The sequence below is a fragment of the Euprymna scolopes genome, chromosome 1 (assembly GCF_053919585.1).
Source record: "Euprymna scolopes isolate OS-2025 chromosome 1, ASM5391958v1, whole genome shotgun sequence".
Lineage (NCBI taxonomy): Eukaryota > Metazoa > Mollusca > Cephalopoda > Sepiida > Sepiolidae > Euprymna > Euprymna scolopes.
Window position 1 is genome coordinate 12,980,810 of NC_136482.1, and position 15,635 is coordinate 12,996,444.

A 15,635-nucleotide genomic window follows, 5' to 3' on the forward strand; every position below is an offset into this window, starting at 1 on the left:
GGCTATCAGTGGTCAAGAAGTTTTCCGCATCCAGTTTGAGTATTTATGGTGTTGTGAGTAGGCAACACTGGGTAACGTCTCATGTCTACTCACCATATGATCACAAATTAAATCTAAAAGCTAGTATGCTGATTCTTGATGTGCAACAATTTAACAAGATTGTGCATTAAACATGTGATAGAAGCTGACATGTTAATTAGTATGGTTAAAAGCGAATTGACATTCATTCCTAGAATGCATATTACGCTATTAGATTGCAATTCAATTTAAAAGGCTTCAGTTTCCAATCAAATTGTTTTTTTATGACAATAAACAAGTCTCAAAGACTTGGCAGTGGTTCGTCTGAACTTAGTTTCACCTGGACAGTTTTATGTAGGATTTTCATAGATAGGCCACCTCCTCACAATGTGTATATAAATATACATTAGCACCAGAAGGTAAAACATCAAATATTGTGCATCCAAGAGCTTTATCCAAATAATAAAAAGCACATTTACTTACAAAAAATTGTTAAAAAAAGTTAATATGACATTAAACCATCTTTGAAAAATAAATGAAAGCTATCGATGAAACTGCTTAACCGGAACACCTAAAAACAAATGAAAATATTATCTGGCATGAACAAATATATGTATTTCTGAAAAAAAAAGCTAATCTTACCAATAAAATTTTTTTTTTTTTTACATGAAGGTCACCAGAAGGGGATAAGGGTTATTTTGTGTACAGTAATCAATGGGATAGTGTTGCAGTATTCATTAGTATTGGAGATTTGATAAAGTGTCATTATTTAGGGAGGGCAGTTCATCAGGAATTTGTTTATGTTGGACTTGAAGACATCCATGTTGAAGTCAGGAAGGAAACAGGCAAGTGGTAGAGCGTTCCACAGGCGTGCAGTTCTAAGAAAGAAGCTTTGTTCATGGAATCTACGTTTTGATTTAGGCACAGATAAAGTGGGGAAAATTTTTGACAGTGGTTTCAGCTAGACGGGTGTTTTTCATGAAAGATTTGTGAGGGAGGGACCAGGGATTGGAGCTCAGACGAGCACCTGCCATGGAAGTAACGATAAAACAAAGATAGGCTCGCAACGTCTCTTCTGTGGGAGAGAGGTTGCAGGGAAGAGAAAACGGCATCCCTCACTAAACCACAAAGTCTATTTTGTACTCTGTCAAGGCAGGATATGCTGTTTTTAGCAGCTCCTGCCCAGATGTGGCAGCAGTATTCCATCCTTGGACGTACCTGGCTTTTATACAGATAGAGAATTGCATCAGTAGTGAGATATCTTCTGGAGGATCCCACCATTTTTCCAGCGACCTTGGCAACAGACTTAATGTACGTGTTCCATTTCAGATCAGGAGTAAAGGTCAAATCCAGAAGCTTATCAAAACATGGGGCCTCCCCTAGACGAGAGCCGTCCATTTCAATTGATGCCAGATATAAAGATAGGAGCTTGGTTTTAGATGCATTGAAGGTAACCAGCCACCTCTTCCCCCACTATACTATGCGCTCGAGATCAGAGGAGAGAGAATCAGAGAGAACTTTGTCATTTGCAGCCTTTGATGTGTTGTCGTAAATGATCATGTCATCAGCATAGATGTCAACGAATGATTTAAGTATGTGTTTTGGGAGATCATTTATGTAGATCAGGAAGAGAGTTGGGCCCAGGATGGACCCCTGAGGGACTTCAGCATTAATACTGCGGGTCTCTGATTTTTGTCCATCAACCACTACTCTTATGAGCCTGTCAGAGAGAAATGATTTAATGATTGAGAAAACATTTCCAGTGATACTGTAGCTGGAAATCTTGTGAAGTAGGTCTTTATGCCACACCTTATCGAAGGCCTTTGATATATCAAGAACAATTGTCCTAGAAAGGAAGCTTTTGTCGAGAGATTCACTAATCCTATGAGATATAACCATTAGCACATCTGCTGTAGATCTAGCAGAACGGAAACCATATTGCATGTCACTAAGAAGGTTATTTCTGCTGAGGTGGTTGACTACTTTTCTATTTAATATGGATTCCAACAACTTATTCATGACACACAGGAGACTTATTGGTCTGTACTGAGAGGGAGATGACCTATCACCTGAATTCTTAAATACAGGGAATACTGATGAGGTTTTCCAGGGTGTTGGAAAGCACTTCTTCTTAAGGCAATGCTTAAACAGTTTCATAAGTATGGGAGAAAGTTCTGGTTGAAGCTTTTTAACGCTACAATTGGGATGCCATCAGGGCCAGTTGCTTTACTGGAATCAAGGTTCTTGATTAGCTTGGCGACCTCACGCACAGATATTTGCATGTTACCTAGCGTGTTGTGTGTTATAGGAGGAAATACAGGGAGTTGATAGCCATTGTTTTGTAGTTTTATTTTCTATTGTGATAGTGAAATGCTGAAGCCAATTTACGCATGAAAATTATGTATATTAGTGGATCTCTATATGCTTGTCAGTGGCTGCTGTGTGATGGGGTCTACTGGCGGCCATTAGAGCCCATGACTACTGACAGTCATGGGTATCCATGGTCTCTGATATTATTAGACGTAGTAGAAGTTTTTTTTTTTTTTTTAGAATGTATTCAGGAATGGTTGATCTGATGATTGTTGTTGAACAAAGTGGATCAATAAAGAGGTGGATTATTCATGCATGTTTGTAAGGACATATAAATATGAAAAGTTAAATGTTACCAAATCTATTCTGGGTTCATGTCATATTTTTAGCAAATAACGCCGGTACGCAGGTACTACTACTTTTAAATAATACCCCTTATCAATTTACATGATTTTTTGTATACAATATTTTCTTTCCATCACAGTATATGCACTGTAAAGATTTTTATTTTTTATTGTTATTTCATGTGTGTGTGATTTCATATACGGGCTAGCAAAGATACCGCGCAGTAAGTGGATGTTGTGAGAACCACACCAAATATAACCTTAATCTTGAAAAATGGTGTGCACCATCTCTAGGTCAGAGATCACCATTATGTCAGGTTTGATCATGATCGGTCTAGTGGTGTGGGCTGTAGGAGAATATATATATATGTACATAGGCTTTGAAAACCTTGGAAATGGTGTGATATATCCCTAGGTGGGGGGACCATCATCATTCCAGGTTTGGTCATGATCGATCCAATTGTGTGAGATGTAGGACAGTTGTACACACACACACACACACACACACAAACTACTACTTTATATGTATATAGATTGTCGTTCAAGGTCTGAATTATTTATTGAATTCAAATATAGTATGTTGATATATATTTCAGTAGTTATTTTAGTGCTAGTCCATTCTCCAACCCCATGAAAAAACAAAAAAACTTTATGATAAACATACCTGTGACTGAATAAAAATATTGCATACCAAAAAAGTCAGATAAATTGACCAAATAGTTTTATTTTTGTAAAGAAAATAATTTTTAAGCAATTAATGGGAATTTGTGGGCATTAGAGTGCGGGATCAATTTTAAATTTCATTCTAAAGAATATTTTAAGTGGTGGTGGTGGTGGAGAACCAGTGATGAATTTGTGTTTTTCCATTGCTCCCACCTTGTTAAGAATGGCTTTCAAAATTCTTGTAAGTTTGAATTTAGAATTATGTCTTTTGGCCTCCAAACTATTTTTAAAATGTCTGAGAAATCATCAATCATTGTTTAGACATAAAATTTAATTGTTTTTTTTTTAATTTCAAAATAAAACTACCTGATCCATTTATCTGATTTTTTTTCGACGGATGCACATCTATCTATATATATAAAAGGCAAAATGTATGTAACCATTTTGTGTATTTCTCGCAAAGGCTTGTTTCGCACACGCTCCCGGGGTCGTTACGATCACTTAGAACTGTTTATATAGTCCCTAGATAATAATATCTAGGATTTGGGAACGCAGGTCGCCTCTACATTTATTTACGTCGACTTTTATGAGATTTGCGCTATTTCGCTCTGTTCCCTGTTTGTCCTGCTTTTTAGTATAAATAAAGTGAAACTAAATTCAAACCATTCGTTCTCGCCAGGAAACGTCCAGAAGCAATCAGCTTTGATCAATGTGAGGACAAACTCCTCTTATATCAGAAAATTGCTATTCAATCTGGACAATGGGGAGCTGCCCCCTCCCCAACATCTGTTGGGGAAAAAAAACAGTCAAAGTTGGGTAAACAAACCCGAAGGCTGCCTCGCAGCACAATTTAACTGCGTGACTTCTATTTGACCTCATTAATTAGGTCAAATAGAAGCAGCAGAGTTAACTTTTATTGCGGCCACCTGTCAATACTTGAATAAATAAATTAAAATTTGATTCTGTTGTATGTCGTGGTGGCCCAGTGGTTAACGTCGCACGTTTTTTTTTTCACACTTTAATTTCCAACTTTGCCTCCAGGGTTTGGGTTCGATCCTCATACTCACCTACCAAAAAACCCCCCTCCTCCGGAATTTTGATTTACCCAAAACCACACACACCTCCAAACACCCGGGCAACGCCGGGTACCCCCCGCTAGTCTATATATATAAAAGGCAAAATGTGTGTGTTTGTATGTCTGCCAAAAACTTTCGACACAGGCCACGGATTTTCGCCAGATAGGTATCATTTTCAAGCTCAAACCTTCACCCGACAAATATCGAAAAATTGGCCCAAAACATTAATTCATTCACTCTCAACCAGACCATTTTTACCAGGAGGGGTTGAAAAAAAATCGTATCTTCATGACAAGATGGCTTCTACGCATGCGTCGATACGCACAAAAGACGTTGTACTTGAATTTGTTTAAATACTATAAAAAACGACCTACTTTCGCCCACACGTCTATAGCGCGATAGGTTAAGTGACAGCGTCGTTATCTTAAGATTTCAGGTTCAGTCCCAGTTATCAGATATATTTTTTTCTCGATTTTTAAACATTTAATATTGAAACAAGATTATTTATACAAGTTTTTGTTCGCTTTTCGCTGTGTTTTTTTTTGTTTTTGTTTATCCGATTTTTTTAAAGAAGTTTTACGTCCGTTCGTTGTTTTTTTTGTTCCGATTTTTTAAAAAAGTTTAAACAGGGTTATTAATTTGCTTATTCTTTACCCCCCCCCCTACATACATACCTCAAAACACCTGGGCAACGCCGTCCTTTCTTTTTTTTTTTTGGTTTTTGTTTTTCCGATTTTTTTAATGAACTTTTACATTTGTTTGCTGTGTTTTTTTGTTTTTTTTGGTTTCGGTTTTTCCGATTTTTTAAGAAGTTTAAACAGGATTATTACTTCGCTTATTCTTCACCCCCCCATACACACACCTCCAAACACCTGGGCAACGCCGGGTACTCCTGCTAGTCTATAATATAAATCTCATCTGTCTGTTTAAATGTATGTATGTATGTCTGCCTAAAACTTTCGACAGAGGTGACAGATTTTCACAAGATTGGTATCGTTTTGAAGCTTGCCCCTTCGGACAACAAATATCGAAAAATTGGCTAAAAACATTAAATCCTCCATCCTCCACTGGGCACTTTTCTACAAGGAGGGGTCGCTTTTTTCGTTGATATTTTCAAAAATCATTCCCTCGTTTCGATTGACTGATTTAAACTTTTACCACTTCCGGTTGGACACAAAGGCAAAGATATCACTTTTTTTTTTATGTTCTTTTCATCCTTTGCGGTACGGAGTCTGCCTGCATACAACACCTTTTCTTTCTTTTTTTTTTTTTTTGCTCAACACACACCTCCAAACACCTGGTCAATGCTGGGCACCAAGGCTAGTACATAATAAAAAAGATTTTTCATTATTTCATTATTACTGGTTTTTCATTGGATGAGAGGGTATGGACTTGCACCATGATTTTATGTATGGCTTATTGTTGTTCAATGTCTGAATTGTTTATTGAATTCAAATATAGTATGTTGAAATCTTTTCAGATCACTTCATTCGTATTTATGATACAACAAATGATCGTTTTCGACATATGAAATCAATTCGAGCCAGAGATGTCGGTTGGAGTATTTTGGACACAGCTTTCAGGTAAGTTATAACAGTTGTCGCAAACGCTCCGTAAATTTAGTATTTTTCCTGTTTTTTTTCTCACTTAACAATAATCAAACCATTTTTCTTCTAAAAATCCAATTTTCTTCAATTTGTGTCAAGTCGCTCAGCGTAATCTCCCTTGTGTTTCTTAAAAGCATACTTTCTTTTTTTGTTTTATCCGTGAAATGCTTAAAATTCATAAGCAATCAGAATTATTTCAGCACGTTTACATTGATGAAATTATCTAGTTATTTTATCCAGGTGTCAAAATTTAACAAAAAATGGTCAAAAGGAGGCGGGGGGGGGGGGATAATGTTGGACATACTACAGGATGACTCCTTCCAAAATGCTATTCTGACATTTTTTTTTTTTTAATTACATTTTCACCCCAAACAAGGCAAAGTGCCACTTTGATGTACAGGGCTACTATCTGGGGCATAAATTGAAGGGAGACTATGTAGGGAGTTGAGCAGCAAGATGGCTGTTTACATTACACTTGAACTTCTGCATATCAGTACAGTTGGGGAAGCAGAAACCTGGAAGGGAGTTCCAAAGTTTAGCAGTTCTGGCAAAGAAACTATTAAAAAAGGCTTTCTTACATTTAGGGATCTCTACTGTGTAGGGGTGGAACTTTGCTGCTTGTTGGGTTTGTCATACATGGTTTGGCCCCGAGATTACTTCACTCAGTGGCCATTTATTCTTCTTTATTATTTTATACAATATTTCTTTTGGGTTGCTCCTTTGATTTAAGTAGGGGTAAGAGTGTGAGCCTTATGTCCGGTATTTGTTGCGTGAGTGAAAGAGAGAAGCACATTGAAGTTTCTGTTCATTAATGTATATCTTCCTTTTCTAGCAGTCGTTTGTCATGAGCAAGATTTGTTAGCATTTCTCTTCTCCTTGCAGTGAGGCAAGGGGACTGAATCATGATTTCAATCATAAGACATGGCATTTAATATTTTTTTCCATTTTATTGTGAATAAGTTCTTGGTTTTTGGACTAATGAATCACCACTTATTAAGGTTAAAAACTAGTTGAGGATAAGAGTAAATGAAATGGATGGATTGTCAGTTGAATGATGAAAAATATTATGAGAGGATTGAAAATGTTGAATGAAATGGACAAAAATAGGCAGTTTATAACACAAACCAATCACTGTTTGGATCTTTTCCTCATCCAATCTGAATACTCATGAATATGGCACATAGAAAGTGACTAGATGGAACTGGAATACTACAAGCAGCTTACAAAATCTGAAAAAGTCATCCCATAAACTAGTCACTTTTGTTTCATTTGGAGAAGTCACTTTTGTTTCATTTGGAGAAGTCTCTTTTGTTTCATTTGGAGAAGTCTCTTTTGTTTCATTTGGAGAAGTCTCTTTTGTTTCATTTGGAGAAGTCTCTTTTGTTTCATTTGGAGAAGTCTCTTTTGTTTCATTTCCTTATGGGTTATCCACACCGAGAAGATCTTATTTGGACTGCGGAGATGAAATGTGATTTTGAATATTTGGTCAGGGTTTACTTCTAGGGAAAAGTATCCTCATGCCAGGTTATTCTGACAAACCCGTGTACAGAGAGAGACCTAAGACGCTGACATTGTCTAGTGGGCATAAACTCCTGAAGTTTAAGTAGAACTGACACGTGATTACCGATACTGAGGTCAGCTTATATTTGCATACCTCCCTCCTTAGTTGTCTACTTCTGCCAGACTCCTGTGGTTCAAGTTGATCCAATCAGCATTTCCGTCAAACTTTGCATTCACTACATTCAGTACAGAAAATATGTCCATCTCCAATTAGGAAAGAAACTAAAACAAAGACAGTTCTTCTGTTTGGCTAGGAAATGTGGATGCTCAATGTGTTATATAGAAAGCAGCTCAATGGTATGTATACCAAAATGCTACAAACAGCTTATAACATCTGGAAAATTAATCTCATGAACAAGTCACTGTACCTATCCTTGCCTTATGTGTCAGTGGTTGTGAGGAGGAGACAAAACATGTTATTCATCTGAACCTGCAGGAAGACTCCTTCTCTGGTCTCCATGTCAAAGTGTGAGTGAAACTGGTCTATCAGAAACTGATTAGTTGTTGACTGATCGATCAAGAACTCTGAAGTATGGACCTTGTCAGCCTTTCACCTATGCTTACTGGCATAGGACGACTCAACAACAGCATGAGGGTAGTTCATGATAAGTATTTGTTAACTTTATATTTAAAGATAACCATGTTGTAGTCTGCAAGGAAGTAGTCATTTGGTAATGTATTCCATAGATAGAAAGTTCTTAGAAAGAAACAGTTCATGGAAATTGTCTGATGTTAAATGCACAGAAGAAAAGAAAAGTTCCTTGCAGTTGTGGTAATAAGTTTTAATTTGATTTGCTAAATTCCCCCCCCCCCTCAAATGAACTTTTCCCAATTTTTTATCACAGTTAATGTAGTCTTGTGAAAACTTAAGTACATTAATACCTTGATATCCAAATTTAATTTCTTCCATGCCATCGATGTATGTCTTGAAAAAAAAATCATATTTCAAAATAATTATCCTCGTTCGAATCAAAAGAAACAGAATTAACATATTCCAAGGGTAAGAAATTTACCCAAAACAAGCTCAAACAACAATAGCAAAAGAAAGATAAATACAGCAGTAATCTATATCAAAAGTAGGTGCTCCCTTTTATTATGCAAATTAGAATGCAACTTAAACAGAGTGGTAACATCTTTCAAAGGTTATGTTTTCTTTATTGTTTACTTTTGTTTGAGCATGGTGGATGTGGTGCATTGCAGCCATATTCAGTAGCCAAATCACAGATCTTCACACCTCGTTCATGCTTATCAAATATCTCTTGCTTTATTTGCATTGAAATCATTTTCGTGTTTTTTCTTTTTTTCATCCGCCTCTTTATCCTTAGACTTAGAACTCATGGTTTACACAATAGATGTTAATAAAATAAAGGAAAACACATGAAAATCATAAACACACAACAACACATTTTCTATACAATGACAACAAACACATTAGGAGAAAGAAGTTCGGGTAACCTCGGTTTCCGAGTGAGTGTTTGGATCGATTTGTGTAGCCGAACAAACACTCTGCCATCTAACCATCTCATCTCATCTCAAGTGTATCTAAAAAAAAATCATTGTATCTTAGGCATAAATATAGATACAATGTATCAGCGTATTTCAAAAAACATAGTATCTTAGTGCATTCGAATCTCAATGTATTACTGTGCATACTAATTTAAGTTTTTTTTTTATTCTTTTATACATTAGGTGTATAAATAGACTAATTAAAATTTTAATCGGATTTCAGTTAATGTTTTTTTATTTTTTATAAATTATTTTTAATGTATTTCAGCCCTGATGGAAATTACCTGATTTACTCTAGCTGGTCAGATTGTAGTAAGTATTTAAAAAAAGTTTTTTATTATTATTACTATTAATAATAAACAACAACACCACATGAACCCAAGGGAACTGAAATTGCAAGGAATCTCATAAACTGTGCTCCCCCACTAACCCATGAAAAGATATCAGCCTCGACTAATACCACACAAAATAGTCATGAAGGGTCAAGGAATGTGGAAAGACTGAGGAGAGAAAGCACTAACCAGACCTCTGAAGGACGAATGCAAAGAGGACTGGGACCTTTGGAAAGCCAGTATCTTCAGACAGATGATTTCAACGAAGGTATTCTAGATTGTCGACAAGATGGTTAATAATTCTGCAATATATTAATATCTAATTTTGTTGGACTTCATACCATATGTGTGTAATGAGATAACCCCTGAGGAGGTGGGTAGTAATCATAATTAGCACATTTGGTTTATTGTCCATTTTATGTGCTGGCATGTGTTGGTTGACTTCCAAAGTAACCTATCTCTGACCAAATCTTGTCCTGCTTTCCTTCACATTATTTTTTATAACGTTCATCCATGTTTTTCTTCAGCTGCCCCTGTGAACTGAACATGCTACCTCAACTGTCCTACATCTACTAAACAAAGAACTTTCATCTATTTCAAGCATAGCCATAACATCAAAGTTTAATCTTCTATGCACATCATATAGTCTTCAGATTTCCTCTGAGGTCATCAGACGTAAGCCTATCTTTAAAACTCATATCACACATCCATCATATTATTTTCATATCATATAGAATATAAGTTTGGAATATTATTAGGAATGCATTTTTGAAATTCGAATGTGCTGTGACATATTGTGAATTCTTAGTTGATTTGAAAAGTAAAAATATTGTTTTGTTTTTTTTCTTAAATTTCTGATTACATCACAAATTCCAAACAAAATCTCAAAATTGCCAACATGTTCATATCACAGACTATTTGTATTCTCCTTTGCACTGCACTACTAATCATGTCCCATAAAACCACACCTGGCATAAGAAAAGACAATTAGACTATCAGACTTTCCGCAATCAACACTTCGACTGACTTCCATCTTTGAAAGACTTTTTATATCTCCAACAGAAAAAATAATTAACAAAAGTTATTAAAAAAAAAAAACGTTTAAAAATAATTATCAAAAGTTATTAAAATGAAAAAAACGTTTGAAAAAGATCTTATTTGGTGTAAAGCTTGCTCATTGTTTTCTTTAAGGTAAATAATGTGTTTTAAGGAAAAAATAATATTGCGTTTAAATTTCTCATAACATCTCAAATTTGAAATGATATCTCAAAGGTTTTACCAATACTCTTTTAGTAACTATTTATCATTTATGGTTTAATTAAGAAATGCATGAAAACTTATAATGGAAGAACCTAGCATCCCTCAATCACAAAATGGGTAGCTAGTTATGAGAGACGTCAATTGAAAGAAAGATAGAAAAGGAAGAGTTTGACAGAAAGAAAGGAATTCCACAAGCAATGTTGACAAAATACTCTTCCACACTTACCCACCGACCTATGAATATATTAGTGGCCTGGCAAGGTCACAGGGGAGACAATCAAACAAAGAAAAACCCTAAGTAGAATTCATCCCAAAGCAACAAAACTGAAGCTAACTTGCCAGGACACTATATATACAAATTTTGAGCATATTTTATTGGTTTGAAAAATAGCTTCTTTTTTACCAATTGTTATAAAATTTTAACTATAGAATAGAATTGTAATCTTCAAAAAGCCTGCAAATTTTTATGTAATTTGTCTCATAGAACCAAAGATATGAGCATTTCAGTATTCAATTTGGCTACAAGTATAGATATATTCATATATAGATATATCACCTTTTTTGGAAATTTTATAAGTTTCAAATCTCAGCGACTATTCATTAGAATTTAACTAATGAAGGCTTGTGTGAAAGGTAATGACCTGAATTGTGTAGTAGGCTATGTGACATTTGCCCTTAAGGTCACACATTAAGGCGATCATCCATCGTCCAGAGCCTATTTTTGGCACTTTTTTTACAGCCGTAAAATGTTTCAATCATAGCCATTTGTTTTCCTAGTTTTGCATATAAATTACAAAATATCTGATATTTTCCCCAAAACCTCTGTCCTTGATGGAGGAGAGACTATTACTTGCTATGATTTCAAATGATCCGAAATAGCAGCAAGGGGAGACTTGATTTCAAATATTTCTCATATGTTATATCTCCCCTCTTTGGTTTTCATACATTAAGTAAATTTTGGAGATATTCAAAATTGTACTCTATTTCCAAAAGAGAGGAGAGATATAACATATGAGAAATATTTGGAATCAAGTCTCCCCTAGTTGTTATTTCAGATCATTTGAAACCATAGCAGCAAGTTTTAGTCTCCCCTTCATCAAGACCAGGGGTTTTGGATAAATATATCCTTGATTGGACTATATTCCTGTTTTGTACTAATCACTCCAGACAAGGCATGAAGCCACTTGATGTAAGTAGGTAAAAAAAAATCTATTAAGTCAGTTTTAGATGGATAGATTCTGACCCAGAAAACAGCAATTCTTCCTCCTTTGTCAGATACATCGCTCATGAACTGTGAGAACTAAAGGAAAAATTACAGCGTGAGTTGCAAGGTTGCCATAAGTAAAAGTCCAAGATTCACTTTCTACTCTCCTTAAATTATCAAACCTTTTGAATTATTTAATGCTGACTCCATTTATTTTGATAAAAAGTTTTTGCATTTGAGGTTTTAATTTTTTTAGATTCTGTTTTGTATATAAATAAATTTTTGTATATAAATCACTTTTAGATTAATTTCTTTTACAGGTAAGCAGTTTACAGTCGATAAAATAAGATTTCATTTAGATTAATAAGGTATTAAATTTTTAGGTATAAGCCCACTGTCTTCAAAAAGTAGACTATAAATTCCATCTTGGTATCAACAATTCCTTCATGGCGCGAACACTAATGATGGGGAGAAAAAAAATGTTCATATTTACTCAACGATCTTGCATTATTTGACTTTAACAAAAAGAGTTTCTCCTTCATGGATATAAACCAACAGCCGAACGACTGAAGTCAAAGAGAAGTTTCTTCAACCATGTCAAACCCCTAGCAAAAAAAGATGAGATCATGCTGTAGACCAGATGGTTAGTCAATGATTGTCCCTCCTACCGGGAATCTCCTCTTCTAGGTCACCTCTAATGATTCAAAAGCACCTTGGTTTCAGTGAAAAATACTTGACCACCTGAAAACAGGAATGGGGCGATCAAATTTTGCTACGGCCAGATGAGACTAAAAACTGACAAAACTATCTGTGAATATGTAGAGAAGGACAGTATGATACAACACTGCCTTGTCTGTCCTCTACTGTTCAACTGGTACAGCTTGAAAGATCTTGTAGAACACAACACTGATACAGAGGACTGTATAAAAAAAAGTTGGAAACTATTGTATGATCACATGCTTCAAGGATATGCAAAGAATAAGAAGATAATAGGAATTATTTAACTCTCATTACAACCTGTCTTTACTCTCACTACTAATGTTTCAACTAATATCTTTTTGTTCTGTTCTTCTCATTTTAATCTTTTTTAATTAAATCTTTGTTTTCTAGTTCATCTTTGTAACATCCAAGGAGAGCGAGAGACGCATGAAGCACTTCATTTATTTCCGGGGCAAAGTAGTTTTTGCATATTTTCTTTGATGTTTTCTTTGGACAATAAAGAAATTCTCGGCGGGTAAGTGTTTTTTCTTTTCCATTCTCTTATTTTTTTCTTATCAATTTGAGAAACAACAAATGTTGCTCGACGGCCTTGAGGGAGCAGGCAAGATTTTCTAAAATAGAAAAATAACTTACACATGTTATCTCCCTTTGCAATCACAACTATATGAAAAATTGTAAACAACTATTAATTACAATATTTTGTTGAATTTTGGGAGAAAAATGAATATGCATACTATTAAATATTAGGGAAAAAATGCAATTTTAGTCAATTTAGGGGGAATTTGAGGAATACCACAGTTTACTATCAGTAGTTATTTAATATAAATTTATAAAATGAATGAATACAAAAGTTTTTTCCAGTGTTAGGATGGCTTAATTTATCTATCTAATATATATATATATATATATATATATATATACATACATACATACATACATACATACAGAGAGGTTTTATCTGCTTTTTTGGAAAGGTTTTCTTTCATAAAAATCTATAATAATGGAGGAAAAAATAGAACGATTTAGAAAAATCTAGAAGGTTCCAGAACTTTCTCGAAAGATCAAAAAGGTTTTAGAATATTCTAATACTGGGTAGTACTCTATCAAAAGAGGTTTTCGCGTTAATCCAGCAGTTGTTAATTTATCTCAGCATGTTGAGTTCGACCTCTGTTCTGGTGTAATTTCAGGGTTATAAATCCAGCTGAAAGAATCCTCTTTAAAAATTCCTAGCAACAAAAAATACCTTCTTTTGAAATATTTCTCTGACCAAAAATATCATAAATATAAAATTTTGAGATTGATTAAGCTACTACTTAGTGTACTCTGACCTCCTTCTTCTAATACTCTTATCCATTATTATTTCTTTTGTTAAGTAAATATTGTATTTAAATTAATTAACCTGTTGTTTTTAATGATGCAACAAATTGTTTTCAAATAAACTATATAGACTGATTGGAAAACTTCCAAGACACAGTCAAAGTTATAATTCATTTGCATATTTATTCTGTAAACAGTTTCTCATAAATTATTTAACTTTAAGAAATATATACCTCATATCTACAAGTTCTATATGTTTGTATTTACTGTAAATATGTCTATATTCCTATTTATACTAAATTATATATATACTGAATACGCCATAGCTTATACTTTATTTCCAGATGTATCTTTGCTGAATTATACTTCAAATCATAGATATGTCACTATTTTGAATCTATATTGATTAGATACATTTTATTATCCCTCCTGTCGTCTTAAATATCCGGAGCTTGGACATCAAACTTAAATTTAATTCCTAATATTACCTTAACCATACTTTAATTGTTATCCTGTTCCTAAACTAACATATGAATAATATTTTAAATCAAATATTTACTCCATCTCAAACCAACCAGTTGCAAATTTAGTTGCTGCCACTGCATGAATTTTTACTTATGCTTTCTTCCAGTAACAATAAAATGGAAAACATAGTAATGTCCTTTTATGTATTGTGAGGAGTGTAAGTTTTCAGTAGATATTTTACCTTTAAAAACTAACCCATTAATATTAACTACCCATGTGGGGGTTGCAGAAATACCAGCTAACCCTCTGTGCTGATGGACCCATAGATCCTCTCAGGTCATCCACCTCGGAAAAGGAAAACTCTGAAGCTAAACCGAGGGGTGGGAGGCCTCTTCAGTTCTGATCAATGACTATCCTAGAGCTGGTGACTTGAACAAATTACCGGTTTGCAAACCTAAACTGCGTAAGGAGTAGATAGACTCTGTCTATCGCCTGGCTTTCATACTCCTTCTTTGCCTAATAGCCAGACGCAGAGGTACAAGCACAAGGACAACAGAAACACCCAATGTTCGACCTTGTTTCTTGACTAGGGCAATGAATGCTGTTCCCCACTCTCACCACATTCCCATTCCCTAAAACTGGGCACTTTGGGGGAGCTTGAGTGCCATGCATGCCAATGCAATTGGACTGGGTTGATTTTTGTCTGAGGGGTTGAGGGTACTGGTTTGTCAGTTCCTGGTTGCTGTTTCCGACTGACAGTACAGGAGTCCTAACTCTTTGGTAGCGCTTAGAGTGGCTGCTTCATCAACAGTTGTATAATATTGGGATGGTTGTAGTGCCATGTTGCACATGGAGAGGGATTTTGCACCCATCTCCGGTGGACTTTCCCGAAGCCACAATCCTGTAGATGAGGAGTCGGCTGATGGTCTACTTGTGTTGCATGTTTGGTATTCTGCACAACCATTTTGCCCAGCACTTCTCACCCTAACTGAAACTTTTAATTAAAATAAAATGACAGTCCAATAAAAAATTATGATTAAACCAGGCTTAAGCTCAAACAAATCCAATTTGCCTCCTCCCTTGAGGCTTGCATTTACGAATATCCATGGGCTTAGAACTAATTTAGATGATGTTGAATCCTTTCTCCTAACAAACAACCCAGACATCTTAGCACTAAGTGAAACTAACCTACATTTCTCCATCCTCTCTAACCACTTTAACATACCTGGTTATCTCCCACTTTGTCATAAGGA

The 15,635-nt window shown here is 35.1% G+C and overlaps 1 protein-coding gene across 2 annotated transcripts in view; it reads left to right on the forward strand.

The window, feature by feature from the left end:
- Positions 1 to 15,635, forward strand: part of LOC145279817 (DDB1- and CUL4-associated factor 11-like) — a 78,517-nt gene that overhangs the window by 45,326 nt on the left and 17,556 nt on the right. For both annotated transcript variants that reach the window (XM_080131232.1, XM_080131311.1), the window contains 3 exons: positions 5,892 to 5,994; positions 9,353 to 9,396; positions 12,991 to 13,114. In XM_080131232.1, the coding sequence (XP_079987358.1) occupies positions 5,892 to 5,994; positions 9,353 to 9,396; positions 12,991 to 13,114 (271 nt within the window). The remainder of the gene's footprint in view (positions 1 to 5,891; positions 5,995 to 9,352; positions 9,397 to 12,990; positions 13,115 to 15,635) is intronic.